Below are 25481 nucleotides of genomic sequence, written 5' to 3'. Positions count from 1 at the left end.
TTTGGACCAAAAAACCAAACAAACAATCCCCCACCAACACAACCAGCATCAACAGAATCTGATTTCCTTTAAATTACACTATTGCAAGAGAATGTAATCAGGTTACCTCTATTATGTTACTTCCTTAAGATTTTAGATCATCTATACTTAATTGAGATACAGAGCTCTTTTCAGCTATAAAGACGACAGCTACTTTATTAAAGTTTAAATATGATTTCTTAATGATAGGCTGCTTCCTTTAAAGACTCTAAACCTGCACGACCTTCTTATGATAAAACCAGACCTGCCACGCTTAAGTCTGGTACTTTATTTAAATACAGCCCAAGAGTCCCCGACGGGTGCTAATTTCACAGAAAGGTCCCCTTCTTTTGTTTCAGTGTTGGAATTTGAGGCCAATACTTAAAAAAAGTGTCCACTGCATTTAAAGCCTACATCTAGACCTGTATAAGGATGGAGAATTATTTCTGAGACAATTTAACCATGGTCGTTTCTGATGGAAACATTCTCCTATATGATGTACACGTCTTTGTTCAGTTAAAATGAAATTAGAATTAATTCATCTTTTAGAGGTTTGTGACATCCTTCAAACAGCAAAAGATATCCTAAGGAGTGGCAAAATCAGACTTAGAAATCACTGATTTGAATAATAATGGCAGCGTACAGCTTTTTTTTTTTTTTTTTTAATCTAGAAAGGCAGAATGTGTTCTTAATTTCTCAGGGCTGTTGACACACTGATTTTCTCAACTAACTTTTGTAAGAGTCCATATTTATATGTACAATTTTTTTTTAAAGACATGTATCTATTTAGTCATTAAGTTCCAGGTCTTAAACACTCACAGGGACAGAGCAATAAATCCTCCCTATGAGAACATGGCCTATGAGGTAGAAGTTAGGGGAAGGAAAGAGAGCCATAGAATTGCTATTTATGGAGTATGGCTTCAGAGTCTGGGTCTTTCTGATTCCACAATATAAGTAATTATGCGTTTCACTGCAGGCGCTCTAATGCTCAGTCCCTTTGCCAAGTCAGCTATTCACATACTTTTTGGATACAGCATCAATTAAACTTGAGTTGTGTTCTTTATGACGACCAAATTAATGGTTTGACAGCGGCTTTTTCAATAAACACTGCAAACTGGCCATATTTGAGGTTTTAAAAAACCGTTTCTTTTCTGTTCAAAATTCTGACAAACATGTCTCAAGTAAGACTGGGGACAACTTCATTATCCTCCCAACACTTAGTGCCTTTTTGTAAAGAAGGCTGTTTAATAACATGTCTGCTCTGTTTTCACAACTAAATTATTCCAGTTGGTCACACGTTCCAGTCTTTGGCAAGACACTTGTGTTATGAGAGATAAAGACATGAAAAAGGAAATATACTGCAGAAATCAAAAACCTTATCTACTTCTAGACTCTCTCTCTTTGCCATAATTCGTTTAAGAAGGCCCCAAGAATAATTTTTGATGTAAACTCAGCTACAAACATACATCACTATGCTGATAAAAATCACAGGCTAAACTTATGAAATATAGTGACTTTCATTTCTTTAGTGCTGTTAAAATAACTTTTTTCTAAGGTTCAACAGACACAAAAGATAAAAAGGGTTACCATTAATCCTTTAAAAAAAGAAGAAGAAGAAGAAGCCCCATAGATTAATTCTGTGGTCTGATGATGTTCTTGAAGATGAACTCTTTAGATTAAGTCAATGAATTAATTTGATGAAGATACTGGAAATCATAAAAAAAAAAATAACAGCATCAAGCTGATTCATTTAATACATCTTTGTTTTGGGCACTTTACAGCATAAATTATGTTGAATAACTTTCGGTTTCTCAATTCTGGCCTCATTAAGCTCTATTTCAAGACATTCACTGAGGACAACCCTGCAGGCACTGTGCTAGGGAATGAAAATACAGAAACCAGTCTCTGGTCAATGAGTTCAGCATGGAGGCGGGGGTGGGAGACAGGGTCAGACCGCAAGTAAACACAGCACAGTGTGTGAGCTGCTTTACCAGAGGTGTGTGCAAACGCCTGGGGGCAAAAGTACAGAGAGAGCCTGACACTGGAGCTGGATCTTGAAAAATGAGTGGGCCGGGAGTGAGGAAACGGAGGTGTCCATGAATTAAAGAGAGGGTCAGGGTGGAGTTGTATTCCTGGCAGTGGGAACAGCAGAAGCACAAAATTCAAGGTGTGTTCGTGTGCCAGTAGTTCACAGTGACCACAGCTCAAGTTCAGGATGAGAAGTTATGGGCTATGAGCTTGGAGGAGTCAAGGTCTGTAAAGGCTATGCTGAGGAGTCTGAATTTTATTCTACAGCAAAATCCTTTTTATCAATTGACTTTTTAAGTGCAGAATCCCCAAATTGGTAGGGATTAAATGCAGAATCCTTTGTTTGAAGGGGAGGCCCCATACACACACACACACACACACACACACACACACACACACACACACACACCCCGGCCCCTGAGAACCCAGAGCTTTGAGGGACAAGGGTCATACTTCTAGATCTCTGGGGCCAGAGTGAGAGAGGGGGAAACCTCTATAAAACCTACATGTGCAGTTTTTACACAGAACCGTTCAGTAGGTCTAAGAATACGACAAAAGACTCTCCTGCTCGACTGTCAATACAGTCGTATTGAAATGGTGGGGCCCACATCTGCTCTGGATCCCTAATGCTTGGAACTTGGCCTCGCTCTCACAGATGTGTGATAATTACATTACTTTTTGACTGAATGACCTTAAGAGGCAACAGAAAGGTGGTAGCTGTGCATCTGTTTCATTCCCTCCTAGGTTGGGTGTGTTACATCCTTTACCGTTTGGTGCCTGAATCACAGCCCTCCTGGACACAGTGAGTGTCTTGGTGTGAATGTAAGGGAAATCTGAATCCTATTTCTAGCTCTTTCTCTAACCTCTCCACTCCAGTTTATCCCCCTATGCAATGTGTAAGTGATTGCCTTTCATTTCTCAGAGACATGGAGAATTTATAAAATGTTACTTTTCAAAGCATTCTGAGTTCTTGGGAAGAAAGATGCTAGAACAATGAAATATTTACTGGTTGACTGGTTGGAGTGAGAGGAATTAGGAAGAAGATGTTTATCTAAAGGCAGATGGAATCTGGCTGCCTTGGGGCAAGGGCCCAAGAGTAGCAGGCGATTTTCTCACCACTCCTTCTGGCAGCCATCTTGCCTCTGCAAGCCATCGAGGACTCACTGGGATGACAGGAATGGTGGGAAGCGGGGTGGGCATGGCTTTACTCCTTTCCCCTGCACCACTATGTTCTCCCTTCTTGCTAAGCTGTAGGCTAATGAGTTGAAAAGAGGAGACCATGTAGCCCAGCACTGCTGGATTTGACAAAACAATTAAATACCCAACCATAAATGAGGCCAAGTGGCATATGTGCCCAGTCCGCAGGCCGAGTTTTTGTTCTTTAGGCCCCTGTTTAATCAGTTTCATCTCAAAAACTTGAGCCATATTATAGACACTTGCTGGCCTTTAGATTTCTTACTGTTCCTTTTAAGTATGTCATTCCTTATATTTGTTCCCCAATTTAGCAGACACTGGAATAAAGGGGATTAACACAAACTGGGTGCTTAGGTCATACTCCAAGTTACTAAATCGGAACCTACTGGGGTGGGTCCTGGGTGGCTGCGTTCTAAATAGGCTCTGCAGGCAGTCGCTGGTAACGCACTGGATTTGGGAACCACTGTCTTATAGCCTTCTCCAGGCAACTAACAAATCCTTTCTTCCATGGAGGAATATCACTGCCATCTGTGTCCTTTCTGCCTCTTGATGGGACTGAAGCCCTAAAAATGATTAATCTAAAGGCTACACTCAATTACTTAACTGCAAAAACATAATATGCTAAAATATACACCCAGACTATATCTACTTTGATAATTTAAACAGAGGAGTGCCAACCCAGCAGTGATCGCTTCTGCAGGACCAGGCAGGAGTTTAATTACGAGCTGGTAGGTCATGCAGCTGCCAATAATCTGGAGGGTGATGACACCTCTGGCATGATGGATATCTAAGTCTAGTCTTCAGCCGCCACAGGAAATCCTCCAACTTCCCTCGATCTGGCAAGGAAGGAAGGCAGGTCCAGGTCTGACAGGTCCAGTACCCCAAACGGGAAGGGGAAGGGAGCACAAAGTGAAATGAGGGCTCTGGTGAGTGCAGATTCCCGTCAGGAATCTGCCCCTGTGCCCCCAGCCCTCAGCGGGGGGCTACTGAGGTCAGGAACCACTGTGAGGTTCTCTACTGCCGTCAAGACTGAACAGAACAGGGGCCCATGTCAGGCTCCGGGCACCATAATACAATCCCATTTAATTAAAAGAAATTTCTGGTAATGAATTAAACAGACCCAAGGAAAAAAGGACACAGTGGCAATATATTCTCCTGGTACCCAGCACACAGAAGGGAAGGGAGGAAGAGGGGAAGGAGACATAAATAAAAGGGACTACTCACTGGGGCTTTTTTCTTCAGCAAGGTCACAGGCACAGAGCAGGTCAGAATCGATTGAGATGGGTTTCTGCTTAATCCAAAACTTAGTGCTGGCTTTCTGATTCGTAACTGGGTCTATCTCTACTTTGTCTCCAGAGATACCTGTAAGGCCAAGGGGAGGACAAAAAAGAAGCCGCAAGAAGTACAAGGTGTAAGTGATTTCAGTGTAATCATTTGACCTGTCTTATAAATCCTAAATTGCATGAACATGAGCTCTTTCTAGGGCTTTGGGGAATGCCATAGGCTTCTTAAGACAGACATAAGGAGACTCCAAATGGCACAGAGAAGCTGCACAGTCTGGTTTCCTGGGTGGGTGAGCTGGGGTCGGAGCAGGGGAGGGGGAACAACCAAAAACCATATAAAAAGGTATTAAGAAGCTTACCTCCTTAGCTATAACACAGGTACAATATAGAGTTTATCTACATATTGTTAATGAAATATAGTTACTATAAGATAAGGTTCATTTAAACAATTTTGATCAGTGGTCTCTGTTTTGTTTTGTTTTAGAAGATCTGGGTTGGACAGATAAGCTGTAACATCACCTATGCCTAAATAGCTAGGCTACCAATGAAGAGTTTCTGATCTGGAAAAATCTTGCACACTAAAAATAGGAAAAATCTCTCTCTCTTAACTAAATAATTCTCTGACACTAAATAATTATCCATACTGTATTTAAAAGAAGTTACAGGAGGATCAAAGGATCCTTCACATTAAACATTCCAAGTTCAAGTCTTGGAGCCTGGCTTCAGGCTGCGGAGGTCACTGCTTCTCCACCGATGGAGAGACAGCACTGGGTGTGCACTTTATGTAACAAAGACTTTCTAACAGGAATCCAGAACATTAACTACAGGGACTTCAGGTTTCATTTTCAGAGCTGTGAAAGACATAACACACTGTGCAGTGACTGGGAGCAAAGGTGTTAGGAGAACCAAGGTGACGCCAGGGATGGAGGGTGTCCTGGGATAACTGCAGAAACACACAGCAATTGCTCTCCTGGTATCACCAACCAGAAGGTGCCCAGCCCGACACAAAGGCTTTGGTTAGATGCTCTCTTTTTCCTTGTATTGAAAATCGAGGAATCTGTTCATGAAGTGAAACAAAAGCCTTCAATATCCTTCCAGAGTGGACCCCAGATGGAATCTTAAAAGTAATTAATTTTTAGGCCACAGTTTTAAAGGTCAGGCTCAAAGTGAAAAAAAGCAAAACGAAGTAAAAATGTAAGAAATAATTAAAACAATCAAGTGTTCATACTGCAACAGAAAAGACAACCAGAATTAATATATTTCATCCTACAGATCACACTTAGAAATTTTAAAATATAATGTAAGAAAACTTAGTAGGCCATAAGATAAGGCAGGTAAAAGAAATAGCTGAATTAAAAAACAAAAATCAAAAGAACACCATGACCACAGTCAGACCAAATTTAAAATTAAAAAAGGAAACAAACAAAATCCTAGTGATTAGTTCTGCCACACACTCATCTCTAGTTTACTTTATGAATACAGACATCCCAAATAGCAGTCAGACAAAGGCAGAAGACTGGACAGACTACGGAAGAGTCTCGCCTACTGTCTGAAGGAGACACTGCAGTTCAGTTGCTTAACCCTGGTCATTACCGTGTGGTCTTTGGAAAAGACGAACAATCGGTATTTTTTATTAATCGAATGCTGGAATTTGTCATTAGACATATTTCAGGAACACCGTATTTCAATTAGGCATAACGTCATAAGCCCAATTGACTCTGGACGTTCAGGTCTAGATGATTTCAGGAGGGCGAGAATGTATCAGGAGACCAATTTTATTACATTTCACTTAAAATAGATTACCCAGTTACACTCTTCCCTCCAATTTGGTCATTAAATGTTAAAGATCTGGACATTTCTATAGTTCCCTGAAAGAAGAAAAGTACCTACACCGTGGTTGTTGGTAGTGTTTTTTTTTCCCTTCTGCTTCTTGTTTTGACATTTATAAAAGTCAAAATGAGCAGAGCAAAATAAATGTGCAGATCTCTTATGTGCAATAAACCCTGCCCCATATTCTTTTCTCAGAAAGGGAGGGGGAAAGATCATCATCAGAGAGACACGGTTTTAAAATTTTGTTCTACGGCCCTGCAACTCCTGAAGCCGTAGTCAGTCAATATTGTTAATGTAGCTTGTTAATTTGATAGGATTTGTCAGGTAACTCCACTGGAAAATTATATAAAACTGTTCCAGATGAAAAGATGATAGTGACATGAATTAAAGTGATAGAACAATAGTGGAGTATAAACCAGAAATGACACCCAAAGTGGCTGTTGATTTATTGCCGTAGTGGGTTTGGTTCTGGGCTCCCATGTATATTAGTGCTACAAATCTGGGTCCATTTAGCAGAGGGATGCGCACACATACATCACCAGCTCCTGCTCCAAGCCAAGGTCACTCCCCATTGCATCAATCTTTTCAACAGAGCCTACTTCACAAAGCAGGACTTTTGTAACCATCTCAGATATAACAGACTCTCGTCCTCTTTCATCTTTCTTTTATCATGTAAAGTATACTTTAACTTCTATTATTTTTATCTGCAAATTGTTACTGTATAGTTCATCCATTATGGGCTGTATCTCTGCATCAATTGCCTAAGCTCTGCTCGGCCACAAGAACACTTTCCCAAAGACACCCTTTCCTGGGGTTATTGTGCAGTCACTGTTCACAGAGGGGAACCCCAAGCCTGCAGTTTGGGGATGAAGACGTGGGAGACGAGCGCACTAGATTCAAGACAGGCAGGCAGGTGGAACACCGTTTAAACAAGTGGTGTGTTCCAAAAGAGATGCGTGGAAATCAGATTTCTTTCTGAATCAAATCACATTTTCCCAGTGACTTCTAGTTTCAGAGATACTTTATCTTCATTTTGGATTGATCTGTAATTGGCAGGGGCTCCCAACACTTTAGTTTTAAGTTTCTCTGCCCTGCAGGCTTTCAGTCAAGTAGTTAATGATCTGTAAAACACTCGCCTGCCTAGAGGAGTCACTATTTAAAGAAACCTGTAGGGGAATCTCTCCTGATGGGAAAAATCCTTTTGTACATTAAATAACCTCACCCTGCTCGAGATACGTGAGTCCGGCTTCTTAAAGCAGGGCACACGGCCCCACAGGACCCTATTCGCTCTTGCTGGACAAGTGGCAGCCCACTGCCGGAGCCCATTTTCCTGAGCACACCCAGACCCCACTACTGTTGAAGACAGAGTCTGTGGAATCCAGCCGGGAAGCAAACAGGAGGAGGCAGCCTGGTGGAGAGGAAACCAGTTTGGAGGCTGGTGCTACAGGCCAGGTCAGGGGCAAAGAGCGGTGAAGCATTAACTGGCATCAACTATGTGCCAGAAAGGTTAGAAATCCTTTGTGTGCATTGATTCAAATCTCATAACAACCTTATGAAGTTGGTTACTATGTTTTTCCCTATTTTATAGATGAGGAACCTGAAACACAGGGAGGTTAAGTAACTTGCCCAAGTTTACACAGCTACAAAGTGGCAAAGCTGGAATTTGAAGACAGCCAGGTAATCTGGTTCCAGAATCTGTCCCCTCAGCCACTGCACTATTCTGCAGGAACTGTGTGAGGTGTTTTACATAACATATGCTAGGAGAGATGATGGTACTTGTCTAACGCTGGGGATATTGATTGATTGATTGATTGATTGATTGATTGATTTGGCTGTGTTGGGTCTTCGTTGCTGCACGTGGGCTTCCTCTAGTTGCGGTGAGAAGGGGCTACTCTTTGTTGCGGTGCGTGGGCTTCTCACTGCGGTGGCTTCTCTCGTTGTAGAGCTCGGGCTCTAGGCGTGCGGGCTCAGCAGTTGGGGCTCGTGGGCTCTAGAGCACAGGCTCAGTAGTTGTGGCGCACGGGCTTAGTTGCTCCGCGGCACGTGGGGTCTTCCCTGACAAGGGCTCGAACCTGTGTCCCCTGCACTGGCAGGTGGATTCTTAACCACTGCACCACCAGGGAAGCCCAAGGCTGGGGAGCTTTTAAGTGGGAAAGCTGTGTTCATACCCAGAGCCATCTGGTTCCCAAGTATGATACTTTCTACTGCTCTGCACGGCCCCATTCAGCTAAGTCGAGAAGATGTGGTAAGAAATTCTGCCCACCTAGTCTTTAGTTTCCTCTCTCAATTTTCACCAAGGAACAAATAATATTCAAATGTGCCAATAAATGTACACCTATTTTTGTTCATACATGGCAAACTGGAGCATGAAATCCTACCAGTATTCTTCTGTTTGACCACTGAGCATGGTTCTGAAAAGTTTTTGTGTAAAGTCACTGAAGGAAAGGCAGAGGCACTCCTTAAAGTGTCATTTATGCACTATTTTAAAGTAATTCAAATTATAAACATACGTCCAAGAAAACAAGGGAAGCTGGCTTTTGTTAAGTTTACATTTCTCCAACTTAAATGGCCAACAAGAGTTAATACAACCATGTCAGAATACAATACAACCATGAAAAATTATGTATAAGAAAAGCTCTGACTTGGAAAAATTCTTATGACGCTAGGTGAAAAGGACAGAAAAATATTTATAGAAAAGAGATCAAAAGGATATGCTTCATATTGGTAAGAGTGGTCAAGTCAACTCTGGCCAGTGGGATTACATTCTTTTCTTTTCTATATTTTTCCAAAGTAGAAATTTCACCAAAAATAAAAACAAACATCATTTTAAAAGTTGACTTTTGTTTGTTTGTTTCTACTTCAGAATTCAGTACTCTTTCCCAATTTTTATTTTCTATTTTATTTATTTATTTATTTTTGGCAACGCCATGTAGCTGCAGGATCTTAGTTCCCCGACCAGGGGTTGAACCCGCGCCCCTGGCAGTGAAAGCGTGGAGTCCTAACCACTGGACTGCCAGGGAATTCCCTCCCAAGTTTTAAAATGTGAGGAAGTGAGTATGTTGAATTCTGTAACTGGTAATCATGAGAAGTGATCCTAAACTGAAGACTACTTCCACCTAGCAGTTCTCCAGTCCCTGAGGGGCTGGGCTGCTGGGAAGGGCTCCCAGGAGCTGCGTTATGCCCAAGCCGGTGCCACTCTGACAAACGGTCCCAGGGAGGCTCCACCCCAGCAGCCCAGCCGGTGAGGAGGAGGAGAGGATGGGGGCTGGCCCGAAGCGGCCAGGGTCAGCCCCTTCCCTCGGAAACAAGGAGGCCATTTGTCTCCTTTACCAGCTCTCCTCCCCAACCCACTTATCCAAAGCCATCCGTCATGACCTTTTCATGTTCCCACTTCTGACAGCTTCCAGATACAGTGAGTCAAACTTCACTGGAAGCAAACTATCACACCAACTGTCAAAGGCAGAAAACACTGCCTGATTGCTGTCCTACATCAACGCCAGCATATAAATCCTTCCTTAACAAGACAGCTCAAAATAAACAAAAATGCAACTATAATGTACATACAACTCTCTGGGGAGACTATTTGTCCAATGCTTCAGAGTTATCACAAGGAGACCCTTGTCTGTTTTAGCTAACCAAAAGATTTCCATAAGAGGAAATGAGCCCTGTATATCATCTTCTGCTAACACAGACTGGGTACCTACTTTGGGCAGCCCCTGCGCTGGGTCCTTTTGTGTGTAGCAACTTACTGAGAGTGCACCACATCTCTACCAGGAAGGCAGTAGCACCCCACTTTACATTTAAAGGCAGTAGTGCAGAGAGGTTAGGAACAGGGGACTTCGGAGTCACAGAGTCCTGAGTTCGGGTACCAGCTTCCCTACTTCCTAACTATGTGACTTTGGGAAGGTTGCTATAAATAGATGGTGATGATAATAAAATCCACCTCATGGGCTTGTTATGAGGATTAAGTGAAGTAAGACTTGTAAAAGTGCTTGGAATAGTGCTTAATCCATAGCTAGTGACATATACGACTACTTCTCATGACTACTGTTACCCGGAGTCAGGCACTGGGCTAAGGGATGTGATACAGACCCAGTGATGAGGGTCAGGACAGGGGAGTGAGCTCAGAGAGCCCTGGGAGGGATAGGAACAAGGGACCTGCCCGGCGCTAGTCTGGGGTGGGGGTGGGAGGTGATTCTCTCTGGGACAGGCTCTATACCCCAGTACTGGAAGCACCGGGATCCAGAACAACTGTCCACCTGGGAAGACCAATGCCCTCATCCCCACGAATCCTTGCAATAACCTCCCATCACCAAGAGGGCAAACCTCTTCCCAGCAGCCTCCAAGAGTTCAATTCAACATCAGGAAGAACGTTCTTACATCTGGAAGTTGTGGAAACGTTTGTGCTAGGGAACCCCTGCCCTACAAGGTCTCCAAGTCATGAATCTGGAGATCTTGATCTCACTGGTATTATCCTGGGCAAAGTTACTTCTCCCTCGGTGAGCCTGAGCTTTCTCCTTTGTAAAATGAGGAAACAGCAGTACCAACTCCTAGGGTGTCATGAAGGTAGAATGGCCTAAGCATATACAAAAGAGCAGAGTGCCTGGCACATGATAAAGGCTCAATTATTATCAAAATTATTATTAAAAATGACCTCAGAAAGGTGAAATGACGTACTTGACCGGGGTGAATCAAGTTAGGAAACGGCAAAGCTGGGGTTGAAGCCCAGGTCTACGGGACTAAGTCCAGTCGGTGTGTGTTCCGACACGTCAGCTGTTTCCTATATGCTTGACTCTTAGAAGGTACAGCTGCCCCACAAGGCACACTTAAAATACCCTTCTAGTAAGCTGAAACACCAGTTTGGCAAAAATTAGGGCATTTAACATTCCACGCCTCAGTGTATTTCCTGAGTTATTGCTTATTTGCTTGGACATCATGAGCTGTGGTTCATTCATCAATTTCCCACAACTGTGAATCCAAGACTACAAAAGCCCCACTGCTGTTAAATCCTGGAGTAGCTTTTTATACAATTCTCCAGTCCTCTTGTCTTCAGGTTACCTAGAGCCTATGAAAGCCTGGAAAAGCCCCTGGGGAGTGTCACTGAACAACTCTTTGCCAGAGTGGATTTTGCTGAATTTATACAGCCAATCGATAGCATCTACAGAGCAGGCAGGGAAGTCTTTGATACTTCTCTGAATTTACACACAGGATCAGACACAAAGGCTGTTTGGGCTTAATGAGAGATCACCTAGTCTGGGGCTTTCATTTCCCATATGAAGAAATTGAGGCTCAGGGCGGGGATATGACTTGTCTGATGTCACCCATTAATGACAGAGCTATAACCATAATTCACATCCCATACTACCAAGCTAGGGCTTAAAAAGACCCACTTTGTCTCACTATGCATTACATTTACAGTGATCAAATGTATGGCAGTATAGGGGCTTGCCTGGTGGTGCAGTGGTTAAGAATCCGCCTGCCAGTGCAGGGGACACGGGTTCGAGCCCTGGTATGGGAAGATCTCACATGCCGCGGAGCAACAAAGACCATGCGCCACAGACACAGCAGTAATGCTGTGTTTCCTAAGAGAATTTATAGTATCACCTGCAGAATGAGGAAAAACCTGATCGTCCCTACGCCCAGGCCCCAGTACATTGTCAGAGCTCAAGTGCCAAGGATGAGGAAGTGGTAAAAAGAATACGGAACCTTGGCAAACTCTCACGTATCCGATTCCCACTAATTCCATTATGCCAGTGGTTCTCAGCTTTTTCCAATTCTTAATTCTTTCTCAGCCATCTGAGGAGCCTGACACATTGTCACTAGTAACCGTGGATTACTGAACAGGAATTCTCAAAAGGGTAGATCTGGGAGCAGAGAGGAAAGTATACAGTTAGAAAAAGCCTCTCGAGTTTCCGACATTCCCGGTCAGGGGATTTTCCCTTGACTTGATCACTGCATTAAGCGTTAATGTGGTAAAGAAATTTTCTGGAGGCAGTCTTGATAGTATCTGTCCTGCTACCTCATAAATTCATTAGGATTTGATAAACTCTATTCCAAATTTTGGTTCAGAAAATGTTGTCACAATAGGGAGAGAACAATCATTTAATACTAGAATTTATTGCTAGTTTATTACTATTAACACTAGAATGCTGGGACTTCCCTGGTGGTCCAGTGGTTAAGAATCCGCCTTCCAATGCAGGGGACGCAGGTTCGATCCCTGGTTGGGGAACCAAGATCCCACATGCCATGGGGCAACTAAGCCTGCATGCCACAACTAGAGAGCCTGCGTGCCACAACTGGAGAGCCCATGTGCCACAACTACAGAACCCACACGCTCTGGAGCCTGCACGCCACAACTACAGAGCCCATGTGCTCTGGAGCCCATGTGCTCTGGAGCCCATGCACCACAACTAGAGAGAGAAAACCTGCACGCCACAACTAGAGAGAAGCCTGTGCGCCACAACGAAAGACTCCGCGTGCTGCAACTAAGACCCGACACAGCCATAAATAAATATTTTAAAAAATACTAGAATGCTAGAATTTGCATTCTCAAATTACTCAAGGACCCAGGGATCCTGGAGTTAAACATGATGCAAGTCTCCTCATGAACATTTTAGTGCCTTTGAATGGAGAAGGGTATCTCCTTAGTATTCAATATGAAATGGAAAAGTGGAAGGAAGATCAATCCATTTCTTAAGAACATGAATTTCCAGATTACGTAATTACTTGAACTATACTCCAGAGGTATCCCATTGGAAAATAACAGGGGCGAATATTTTATTCATACAACCACATGAACTACTTTCAGCGTCAGAGTGAGCTTGAGGAGTAATAAAGTCCAGGCCACAGCTGTTGCTTCCACTCACATAGTTTTGTGTTGTAATGTGTTTCTTAAGTTTGCATAGTACATATTAAAAAATAATACTGTGATAAGGTCTTCTTTGAGTGCTGGCTTGTAGGTACTGACTGGAGGGTTAAATAGTAACTGCAGTAGAATAAACCAGGAAAGACAACAGATGGCAAACATGCTGCCTCTCATCATGCTCAGGCCCAAGGCAGACATTTTTAATCAATCACAGAGTTTATGTTGCCCTCAGATACAGCTTGAGATGCTACCTCAGCACAATGCTCTGGGCAGCCATTACAATCTTGGAGTTGTTTATGAGATGACATCTCCTTGCTTTCTCTAAGGTGTGTGCTACTGTACTTGATGCTTCTGTTAAAAAACTACTGTGATCACAAGTGTTATGATTATGCATATGGATTGTTTTATGAAGAGATAAAGGAGGTAACCATGGAAACTTTTGGTAGAGGTTGTTTTATAATATAATCTTTATCTGTAAACCCTATACAGAATTTGTATATCCTATACAGAATTATGTTAGATTATATATGCAGTAATGACACAGACGGGATTCATGGTATATTATGTATTCAGTAACATATTCCTTTGGTGACATGGGGATGGTCAATATCGACAAATGAAAAGGTGAAGGAGTCAAGTTAGCACAAGTGGCACAACTATCAAAACATTTCTCAGCCTGAGACCCCGTGCTGGGAAAACCAGGCTGACCTGCTCAATCAGTAAAAACAAGCGTTGGACAAAGAGATAAGGGGTAAGAAAGTCCTTTAAATACTGTGAGATTACATTTCCCAAACCCCACAATTAAGGAGAGATTCTGAGCCAGCAGGTCTGGTACGAGGCCAGGGAGTTGGTGAGTCTGATACACGGTCATGGTAGGAACCACTGCCTTAAGGTACCATATAAATGAGAGGTATGCTATGGTCATGTCTTAACCTTCTCTGCCTTGAGTCTTACATGGGTTTATGGGCAGCCCCTTGGCTGGTGTGTTGTAATTCAGTTTCTGTCAGCCAGCCAACAAGAACTTATTGATAGTATACTATGGGCTTCTTAGATCATGGCTGGCATTCACCACCTGACCCTTTTAGATTCAATTTCCCCAAACCTACTTCAACCTGCCAGCCTTGGCATGTTTGGGTAGCACCCATGTCTTAGTGCCTGATCCTATGGTCAAGCATATAGGAGCTCAAGTTAATGGAAAAAAATCTCAACTTGGTATAAGCTCAGGCAAGGTCTACACTTAAAGGGCACCTGTACTTTTACGCCCGACATGGAAGGGAAGCAGACAAGATGAAAGAGTCCAAAAATATTTTTGGGAAATACAGGAATGACGGCTTTGTTTGGTGAGTTTTCCAGGTTGACAGAGCATGGATGGCAAATAGATTTCAACTTAAGAACGAACCAACGCCAACTGATTGGTAGGGGCTGCCTATAAAGGCTGTGTTGGATGGGACTTCCCTGGTGGTCCAGTTGTTAAGACTCCGTGCTTCCAATGCAGGGGGTGCAGGTTCGATCCCTGGTCGGGGAACTAAGATCCAACATGCCACGTGGTGAAGAAAAAAAAAAGGCTGTGTTGGAAGTGATTCTGAGGTCAGGTGTGGGCCCAGAGGGAAGAAGTGCAGTGACTGATTAACAACGTGAATGGAGGATGGGCTAGCAGCGCGCGTGCTACACCGACACTGACCTCCAGACGCTGGGATGGGGGGAGTGAGGGATGGGCAGAAGTTTTGGAACCGGCCAACTAGAAGTAATCACTTCCTTGGCGAAGGGACGTTATTAATGACTGAGGCATCTGTCACGTGATGGACTGGAGTTAGTGTATAGGATTGAGTTTCAGCCCCAGTTCTGCTACTGGGACTGGATACCCTACTGTGTATCTGATGGCTGACAGGGAGGGAAAGAGAGTTAGTACTTATTAAGTAACAGCTATGTGCCAGGAAGCACCAAGTGCTTTATATACATCGCGTGATTTCATTAACTCCTCCGAGCTTCAGTTTTGTCATGAAATGGGAATAACCTCGTCAATGTGCTGTGTCAATTAAATACGGTAATGGGGTGAAAGTTCATTGTATACCTACCGTGCATTGTTATATTGATAGAAATACAGGGTATTAGTGCAATGACGACCCGCATTCAAGGCATGATCTAGTAGTTAGCCACAGGCCTCAGCCTCAGACAGTCTTGGGTTCTGATCCCAGCGTCATTACTTACTAGATTTTCCCTGTACCCCAGTCTCCTCCCATAAAAAATGGAGATAATATCAGTACTATCTAATAAAGCACTATGAGCACAGGAGACAACGCACGTAAGACAGTCATCAGCAGAGTGCTTGGCACATAGCAAGCATCTGATAAACGATGACTGCTTTTAAAAATTATAATTCTTCTTGTTAATATTATTTAAAAAGATCAGATCTTTGTCCCAGGTTTCATTAATGGACTCCAACAAAGTTTTTCATTCATATAAAAGTCTGGTGGACCATGCTCTGCAGGAGTGAGAAATCTTAGCATATGCTGTCATTTGCCAAGCAGGACTGGCCATTTTTAGAAAGCAGCAAGGCTTACCTGTCTGTTTCCGTTGATGACGGAGAAATGTCCAGAATGACGGTGATTTCTGGCTTGGTGGGTAAATTTACTAAATGGGTAGCATTTCCCTCAAGGACAGACTGAGTGGCACAGAGTAGAGGATTAAAATGGTCTGTCCCCACGTGCAGCTTGTGGGAGGAGTACTGTATCACATCAAAAAGTAAACCTAAAACGTTGGGTGAGAGATGGGGAGTGGTTTGAGTGGAGAATTGAAGTTGCTGTTCGTGCTGCTTAGGCTGCTCCCTAGGGTGAATGCACTGCCATTTGGATGGGGTGTGTTTGTGTCTGAGTTTCTGTCCTTTCTGCCTGTGACTGGAGATGGGCATGATGTAGGATATGCTGCTTGACAAGCAGTAAGATATGATATATCCGGATGGATAGTAACAAACTGCTTCATTCATTTCTCTGCTTAATATGGTGAAGACATATATGTGTTTATGTACATATACTCATATTTGCATAGCTGCAAATCATACTGTGAATGTTATTTTTTCTATTTTAACATATTGATACATTCCCATTTCAATAAAAATTTTGAGAGGGCTTCCTCTCAAAGGTTTTATAACATTTCTGTATATGGCTGTACCACAGTATACTTAAAACACATTGCTTATCACTGGGATTATTCAGTTAACAATTTGTTATTAAAAGAAATGCTGAGACTAAAAAAAAAAAAAAAAAAAAAAGTCTGGTGGAAAACTGATGTAATTTTGGGTCTTGCAAATCAAAGTTTGAGTCTCTTATCCCCTGACTTTCCCAGAAACAAACAGCAGAGAGTAAAACCGGGACACTGGCCCCTACTCCCCAGTCAGGAGGCAGGCTGCTACGATGGCACCGCAGAGCTTGGGAATGCCGAGCCTCGGCTCTGCACTCTCATGTACCGCTAACTCAGTGGACGGGTGGCTTTTTGTGGAATCAGCAGTGCTGCTGGGTAAATGCCGCACACAGACACACACCACTTAGAAGAACTTGCCACAGGGGGCAAGTGGAACCTCTGCTCTGACTGACACAGGATGGACGAGCAGAGGAGACCATCCATCAGTGTCAGGAAAGATCTGAAGCACCCGGCTAGTCAGATGAAATAAAATAAATTATTTACTGATCTCAGAATCCAGCTGCTCACTTGAATGCTCATAAAGAACATTTGCTGCCCTGAACTTCGCAGTAGATGCTGTTTCAGAAAGAAAGAATTTCTGGACTACTGTGTGCAGCCTTTTGTTGTTGTTGTGAGAATGAAAAGGGTGTTATCATCTGCTTTCCAAGAAGGCAGTAAGGGTCTTAATACATACCTGAGCTCATCTACATGGGAATAGGAAATGAACTTATTTATTCACTGCATGATATAGTACTCGTGGGCACAGTTTATCCGACTGTCACAAAATTACTTAGGATTAATTAATGAAGTTTTTGCTTATAACAGTAAAGACTGAATTTAGATTCATAACAGAAACAAATGTTCTGACAACATCTAATATTTTAGACGTTCCTCAGTTGTGACTTTCCACCAGAGGGTGCTATGTGTGCCACTGGAAGCATTCAGAGGTGACTGGGACCAGCTTCCAGTCACCTCACTTCTGAGAACCAATGCTCTAGACAGAGACACTTGCATTACTATCATCATCTATTTCTACCTGACAAGTCTCCACTGTGGGTTTGCCAATAGAGCCACTACCTAATTTGAGTGATCTGGTTAAACACTTTCAAGATGGTGGACTAGTGCTCGCTTTGGCAGCACATGTACTAAAATTGGAACGACACAGAGAAGATTAGCATGGCCCCTGCGCAAGGATGACACGCAAATTCGTGAAGCGTTCCATATTTTTATACCCTGAGAAAACCATAATTCAAAAAGAGTCATGTACCACAATGTTCATTGCAGCTCTATCTACAATAGTCAGGACATGGAAGCAACCTAAGTGTCCATCGACAGATGAATGGATAAAGAAGATGTGGAACATATATACAATGGAATATGACTCAGCCATAAAAAGAAACGAAATTGAGTTATTTGTAGTGAGGTGGATGGACCTAGAGTCTGTCATACAGAGTGAAGTAAGTCAGAAAGAGAAAAACAAATACCATATGCTAACACATATATATGGAATCTAAAAAAAAAAAAAAAAAAAGGTCATGAAGAACCTAGGGGCAGGACGGGAATAAAGACTCAGACCTACTAGAGGATGGACTTGAGGACACGGGAAGGGGGAAGGGGGAAGGGTAAGCTGGGACAAAGTGAGAGAGTGGCATGGACATATATACACTACCAAATGTAAAACTGATAGCTAGTGGGAAGCAGCCACATAGCACAGGGAGATCAGCTCGGTGCTTTGTGACCACCTAGAGGGGTGGGATAGGGGGGCTGGGAGGGAGGGAGCCGCAAGAGGGAAGAGATATGGGGATATATGTATATGTATAGCTGATTCACTTTGTTATACAGCAGAAACTAACACACCATTGTAAAGCAATTATACTCCAATAAAGATGTTAAAAAAAAAAAAAAAGATGGTGGACTAGGAGAGAAAGCAATGGCAAAATAAACATAATAATGACAATGGTAACAGCACTAAGCTAAGCTGCCACCGGCCACTTTCATACACAGTCTTCAAAGGTAAACATTATAATTCCCACTTCATAAATGACAAACACTAAGACTGAAAGGGGAAGGGACTTGTCTAAGCTGACACTGCAGGCAAGTGGTAAAGCTGGGATTCAAACCCATTTTCGCCTGCAGAACTTGGGCTCTTTGCACAGATCCTTTTGTGGACTTTTTCCTTTGAATGAATATACAGATCAGAATCTGATGAATTCAAGTTTGGCTTTTTGCCTTTGGAAAAAATGTGGGGAAAGAAGCCACGCTCTTGGTTATCTTTCCAAGGCACTGCTTTGCACCTTGGGGAACAGCAGGGATTATGCTCACCTGGGAAAATCCTCGCCTTGTACCCTGGACCTCTATCTTGACTGCAGTCAGGCTACTTACTGGGCTTCGTAAAACTAGACCCACTCAGAAAAAGCAGACCCTCTGTTACTGGGAAAGAACTGCAGGCAAACACAAATGATGTCTGAGTAGCATTCTTATTTTAGCAAACTTTTAATTGAAAATATACATAGTGTATAAATCCCAAGAGTTTATATAACTTGACTTTTCCACAAAGTCTGCATACTCATGTAATCAGCCCCCAGATCAAGAAACAGAACTTACCAGTGCCCCAGATGCTCCCCCATCCATTCACTATAGCCTCTTCACTCCCCAGGATAACCACTATCATTACTTCCACATATTATTTTTGTGTACTTTTGAACATTATATCATACAACATGTGCTTTCTCCCCCTTTTTTGGGCATCTGGCTTGTTTTTGAGCAGCCTTATTAATTTTACTTCTATGAGAGATACCAGAAAAAGCATCTTTAGAAAGAACAACGCTGAAGAACTTTATGTTTTAAGAATTAACATTAAATAAGCAATTTTTACCCCTTTAGAGGTTTTTTTTGTGAGGAGGGAGAAAGAGGTTTACGGAGGGGAAAAAAAGGTAGGTTGTGTGTGTTCCGATTCAGGTACTGGGTGCTAATTCATCTATTTAGTCTGTCAGAATCACCATCATCTTACAAGCTGTTGTTTACTGAGCACTTGCTATGTGCCATGCGCCTTTCTAAGTATTGCGCGTGTGATAATGACATTTCGTCCCCGTAATTATCCTACCTATGAGACAGAGACTATTATCTTCATCTTACAGAGGAGGAGATTGCGGCTCTGCATCACTTGCCTGTGTTGGTACAGCTAATGAATGAGCCAGGGTTTGAACCCAGGCTTCTAACTCTTCAGTCTGTCCTCCAAGCTTCTGCTATATTGCCTCTCCACTAAAAGCTCTCACTTACAGTCTACCAACTGCCAGGCCCTGTGCTAAGCTAAGTGGAGTATCTGATTCATTCCCCACAGCAATCCTAAGAGGCTGCCACACTGATATTCCCATTTAAACAGAATGGAATCAAGACTCAGAAAGATTAAGACACTTGCCTAATACCGCTGGTTGTCGACGGAGCCACAATGTAAACCAGATGTGATTCTGATGCTCATCTCTTAATTAGTAAGCTACTGTCAGCATATTTCAAGCTCCTGTCAGTCAAGTTGGGATGAATATTTGAGAGCTTTTTGAGACTTATTACAAATTAGCCACACTAATGCCCACATTAGAAAAGGTTTTATTATGAGACATTTACAAAACATTTGTGAGAAACATAACATTAGTGAGCCTTAGAGTTAGAATTCAAACTTTCTCCCTTTACGCATGAAGCAAACGAAGCCCAGGAAGAGGCAGTGTGGTAGAGGTCTCAGCAGGGCCCGGGAGTAGCTCAGCTCCCTGACTGGGTAAGCCTGGCACCTGTACCCGTTCCCCTGCCCTCCCATCATCCTCTTTTACGCAGCAGATGCACTCCAGTTGGCCAGACCAGGGTTCTGCCCCTGATACCACTACCTACCTGCTGTGTGAGCATGGGCATGAGACTTCACCTCTCTGCACCTCATTTACCTTCTCTGTCAGATGGAGACAGTAAAAATACCTACCTTTGAGGTAGGTTAGTAGTGCATGTAAAGCACTGAGCACAGTGACTAATACACGTGCATACCTATAGATGACGGCCATGAGGATGGCGATGATGTTGGCGTATTCATATTCTGCTGACCACTACGACACTTTTTCTACCTCTGTTAGGTTTCAGTCAAAACAGAAATTTAGCACTTAATGGAAACAAATTAACCCCAAATATTAATTGAATTTTAGTTCTAGATTATCTGGTGAGGATCCAAATATAACTTCTGAGATCATTAAAAAGCTTCCTGAATAAAGGCATGAATGAATAAGGAGTGGATTCATGGAGTAAGAAAAGGCAAGTAGCAATGTTACAAAGCAGTTCTAAGGATAGGATGTAGGAGAATTACAGAATGAAAATTATGGAACTTCACATAAGTCAATCAGTTTGCAAAGAGTCTCAAGTTAGTTCTATTTCTAATCTTCTGCTTCATAAAAAAGAAGACAAGACAGAGCACTCAGGTGGGAAAAAGGAGTTACTTTAAATTTCACTGCTTCAACATTTTCTCTGAAAACAAATTCCCGTTAGTCATTCAGGTCACATAAAAGTTGTATGTTGTTTCTTTCCCTATTTCGACCTTGACCACTGATAGAAAGCTGACACACTTACCTAACTGTACATCAGTTGTGAATCGGAGCCTGTGAATCATGCTGACTTTGAATGACTTGTAATGGTGGCTGCTCAGCATATCCTGCACTGTAGCTATGTCAATTTGCGAATCCTCCTCAAAAACCCCGTCTGCCCTTGAACCTGGGGAGGAAAAAGCAGTTTAACACATAAAGATACATAAGGCTTGGCAAATGGTGTCTGCTTAAAATGCTTTGGGATAAATTAAAATAATATGGGCTATTTAATTTGGAAAAGAAAAGGCTGAGCGATGACTTAATAATGCCATTCCAGTAAACAAAGAATGGTAACATATTAATCATTCAACAATTAATTCCACAAACACGGCCTGTTCTATGGCAGGCCCTTGGCTGGGCAGCAGCAATACAGAGGGCAGAAAAACTCCTGCTCGCCAGAGGCTCTGTCTCCACAAGGGCAAGTCAAAACCACAAAAGCATGGGTGGTCACACGTCTTGCTTCTTTTTCTATTAATTTTCCTGATCATAAAAGTAGTCCATGCTCCTTGAAGAATCCCTGTTCTTCCCACGATTTGCAAACTGTCTGTTTATCAGCTTCCTGTCCTGCGCCCCCACAGCCTCCAGCGGTTCAGGCGTGAGCCTGCTCGCGCTCGCATGGCTGTAAGAGTCTCCTCGATGGCCTTCTGGCCACCAGGCTCCCTCAGCAATCCAGCTACTACAGGACTTTCCGATTTATCTTTCTAAAGCTTTGATCACTCATTCACTCATCAAACATGTAGTGTGCACTAAGTACTCTGATACTGATACTGGGGACAAATAAGAAGACTGGAGCTCAAAAATCTTCCCTGGCTTCCCAAGGCCTCCTGAATGAAGTACACTCATTTCAGTCAAGCAATCAAGGACGTCCACAATCTTGCTGAAACAAAAATTTCCCATTTTATTTGTCATTTCTAACACATACCTTCTCTCAGTTCTTCCCAAACTCCTCAGACTATATATAGGTTCAGGTTTTTCTACTTCTGGTTCTTTGCTCATGTGGTTCCGTTGGCCTAGAACATCCCTCTGTCAAAACTCCACCCAGGCTAGCTCAGATTCCACCTTCCCTTGAACACCATAGCAGCTGGTTTATACTGGACTCTGGAGCCAGGGAGACCTGGGCTCAATTCCTGGCTCTGCCTCTAACTTACTGTGTGATAGTGGCCAAGTGACTATTTCTCTGAATCCCAGCATCTGCCATCCACAGAATACCAAAACGTATTTAAAGAATCTAGCATGTAATACGCTTAATAAATAGCAGTCATGATTATTCTTATTCTCTTGTCATAGTTGATCACATTCAGGCTTGCACTAGAATTGCTGAGTGGTTGCTGTGTCCTAAATTGGAAACTTTGTGAGGATAAGTAAAGTCTCTTATTCATCTCTACATCTTTTCCTGCAAGCAGTACAGGCAACTGGCATGCTCTCACTAAATTTTGCTAAATAAACAAATCAGTCAATAATAATAATGATAGCTAGTACAGGTGAGTACTCACACATCAGGCATGGTGCTGAGCACTTCACACATGCATTTAAGTCTCAGGACCTGGTAGGTAGGTCCTATAATTTTTGTATTACACAGATGAAGAAGCCGAGGCTCTGAGAGGCAAAGTCACACGCCCAAGGTCACATAAGCAAAGCTAAACTAACTCTCGTCACCCCCCATGCCTGAGTTTGAAATGCGGTCCTCTGAAGGCGTGGCTGCTGGTGGGAGGGAGCATCTGTCTAGAAGAGGCCAACCAGAGCGGGGTGCCCGAGGCCTTGTGATGAGTACGCGGAGACGGTTCCACAGGGAGACCACGAGAGAACTCCTTGGCACAGAGTTGGAGGAATGGAAAACTCTAGATTTGGGCATAAAACTGGAAAATTCTCTATGCCTACCAATTACACACTTTCCTTCCCACAGTTATTGCTTACAGGGGAGGCATTTAAGGCAAAGCTGGTTTCTGATGCCTTCACATTTAACTAATTTATTAGGAATTGTGCATTCTATTTCCAAACACTACAACTATTCCCAGCTTGGACCATTCTAGCACCTACAAGGATGCTTTCCCCTCAGTAAGGCTGCAGCCTCGGCCTTAACGGGCCAGTCACCGAATGCCTGTGACACAGTCCCACGTGTTGACCTCTCCGCCTAGGTCACCCTTCTTCCCATTCCACTCCCTCCTGGCCTTTTTCTCCAGGCCTCCTCCCCATCCCTCTGATGAGCTTAGCTCAAGTGACATTCCAAGGAACCCTAAGTCTAGCTCAGCTCCTTCTGTCACTGCACCCTGCATTTCCCTTCAGGTTATTTATCACAGATAGTAATCGTCTGTCTCCGCCATTAGACTGTAACCCCAAGAGCAGAGGCAGAGTGACTGCTTTACTAAACACCATAGCCCAGACCCTGCTAGTGCTACCATGCACAGAATAAAGCAAGAGCTGAATAACAATTTACTGGATGAATACCGAGTGCCGTATCCCCAGGATCAGAGAGGCTTAGTGACTTAACCAACATCACATTGCTAGGACTAGCAAAGTTGCACTCGACGTCTGCAAGGGTCATTGGGTAACCCTGTTTCCTTTCTCTGGAACACTTGTGATTTTGGATAGAGATGCTGTGATCATGATCTCTACTGTCTCCAGAGTAATGTCCACATCGCAAGCCAAGAGGCTGGCTAGAAATTAAAGTTTCAAATAGTTATTCACTTTCTCCAAATATACCTTTTCCTAAAACAGAGCTGCCAAGGTGTGTTTACTTTTACTTTAGAACCTTTTAAATTGAGAATTTTGGAGAAATACTAAAATCCTTTCATGTTTTAAATCATTTAAAGCCATCTTTTCTGAGAAAATGCCATTATTAGATACAACTCAGCTTAAGAGCTTCTGTTTTCTTTACCAATTAGTATTTTCTAAATATTGCAGGTATTTGATTTGGAAAGAGGTAACAGCTCATTATGCTAAAATGCCAATTATTTTTAAAAAAACACACTTAAGAGTTTTACATTTTATGAGGTTGGATTAAAACCAATTTAAAAATTACTATAACGTGACATAATTTTTTACTGAGCAATTTCAATGCCAGCTGCTAATAAAGCATCTTAGCTGTAAATGATAATTCAGATGCTTTTAGATAAAGTGGTGCATAAATATGGCTGGAAATTGATTTAGCTTCTTGCAGAAGGTACTGAAGAATGACATATTTTGTTTAATACACCAGCTAATGTAGTCCTAAAAGCTCAAACAAGTGCCAGTTTTCACTCCTAAATTTGCTGTGCGAGATTAATGAAAACTTTGCTGAAATGTTAATAATGGGCAGATGAGATGATAGGATTTTAGTAGAGGTCTTAAAACTATGGAATAACCAGCAAAGCTTGTCAATTTCCTCATATTAATTTTGTTCAAGACTTATATAGCTGGAGCTGGCTCAACACATTAATGCTTCTCGCATTGACCTTCTACTCTCTGACAGTGTAAATTCATATCCCATTTGCGGATTTAAGTCCCCTTGATACTTGGGTGAGTTCTGAGCCTTGCCCCAGTTGACAAGGGGTGTGTTTACTTTTACGGTCAAAAGGGCAGCAGTACCGGGCGAGCAGAGAAGCAAGAAACAGTCCTGCACTCACCTCTGATACATGCCGCTCACCCCCAAGCAGGTTATCTGCTGAATGGGAACAACTTCTGGTTTTGGAGTTCCAGTGCCATTTCCCAAAGTAGGCTCAGGAATGCCTCTGCTTGGAGGGGGTATGTCTGTGTGTACAGATCAGTCAGCCATGCAACCTGCAACTACTGTCCCCATGCCTGCAGTGTGCTAGACTGGGAAGGGACATTGATGAAGATAAGGCAGGGTTCCTGACCTTCAGGAGCTTACAAATTCACTACAGAACACCAAGAAAACAGGACAAGGCAGAGAGAAGTGCCCAATAAATGATGCATGCAACAGACAATCTAAAGGCACACATCTGAAGCAGAGCATTATAGCAAAAGCATTTTTTTTTTTTTTTAAACCGGGAAAGTTCTGACTTTGCATGTACACCTTTACTGTTTGTATCCTTCTGGAAAGGGGTGAACCCAAACACACATGAAAGATGCTTGATACTGCACCACAGTGCATATTAAAAATATTACTGTACTATCAACTTCACATTCCAAAACGACTTCTGTTAAGAGAAGACATTTTTATCTACTCGAAGTAAAAAATAGAACCAGAATGTCTTAAAAATAAACATATTAAAAAAAACCACTCCCCAAACTGTTAATTTAATTGAAATATAACCCTTTGGTATTTTGTTAAATTAGCAATTAAAAAGGTCACACGCAATTAAATGAAACAAAAGCCACACTGTGTTCATCTACATTAATGCTGAATTGGGTCTCCTCATGAATGACAAGATAAATTGTAATGGTGCCTTCAAAGACTTCACAATGTATTTTGTCAAAGTCGAGAGTGTTAATGTCTCTATGTGCCATGGATTACCATAATGTATTGTGTCAAAA

General features: G+C 42.5%; 1 protein-coding gene across 16 annotated transcripts in view; it reads right to left on the bottom strand.

Annotated features, from left to right (window-relative positions):
• MAPKAP1 (MAPK associated protein 1) overlaps nucleotides 1–25481 on the bottom strand; it is a 237908-nt gene that overhangs the window by 24328 nt on the left and 188099 nt on the right. For 15 of the 16 annotated variants that reach the window (XM_082467772.1, XM_082467781.1, XM_082467782.1 and 12 more), the window contains 2 exons: nucleotides 20995–21135; nucleotides 4465–4602 (listed from right to left, as the gene is read on the bottom strand). In XM_082467772.1, coding sequence (XP_082323898.1) covers nucleotides 4465–4602; nucleotides 20995–21135 — 279 coding nt within the window. The remainder of the gene's footprint in view (nucleotides 1–4464; nucleotides 4603–20994; nucleotides 21136–25481) is intronic. The other variant, XM_082467787.1, reaches the window with a different exon arrangement.

The sequence above is a fragment of the Balaenoptera physalus genome, assembly GCF_965194825.1.
Source record: "Balaenoptera physalus genome assembly, chromosome: 7".
Lineage (NCBI taxonomy): Eukaryota > Metazoa > Chordata > Mammalia > Artiodactyla > Balaenopteridae > Balaenoptera > Balaenoptera physalus.
Note: the sequence above shows the minus strand (reverse complement) of the source record. Positions and strands in the feature narration are given on the sequence as shown.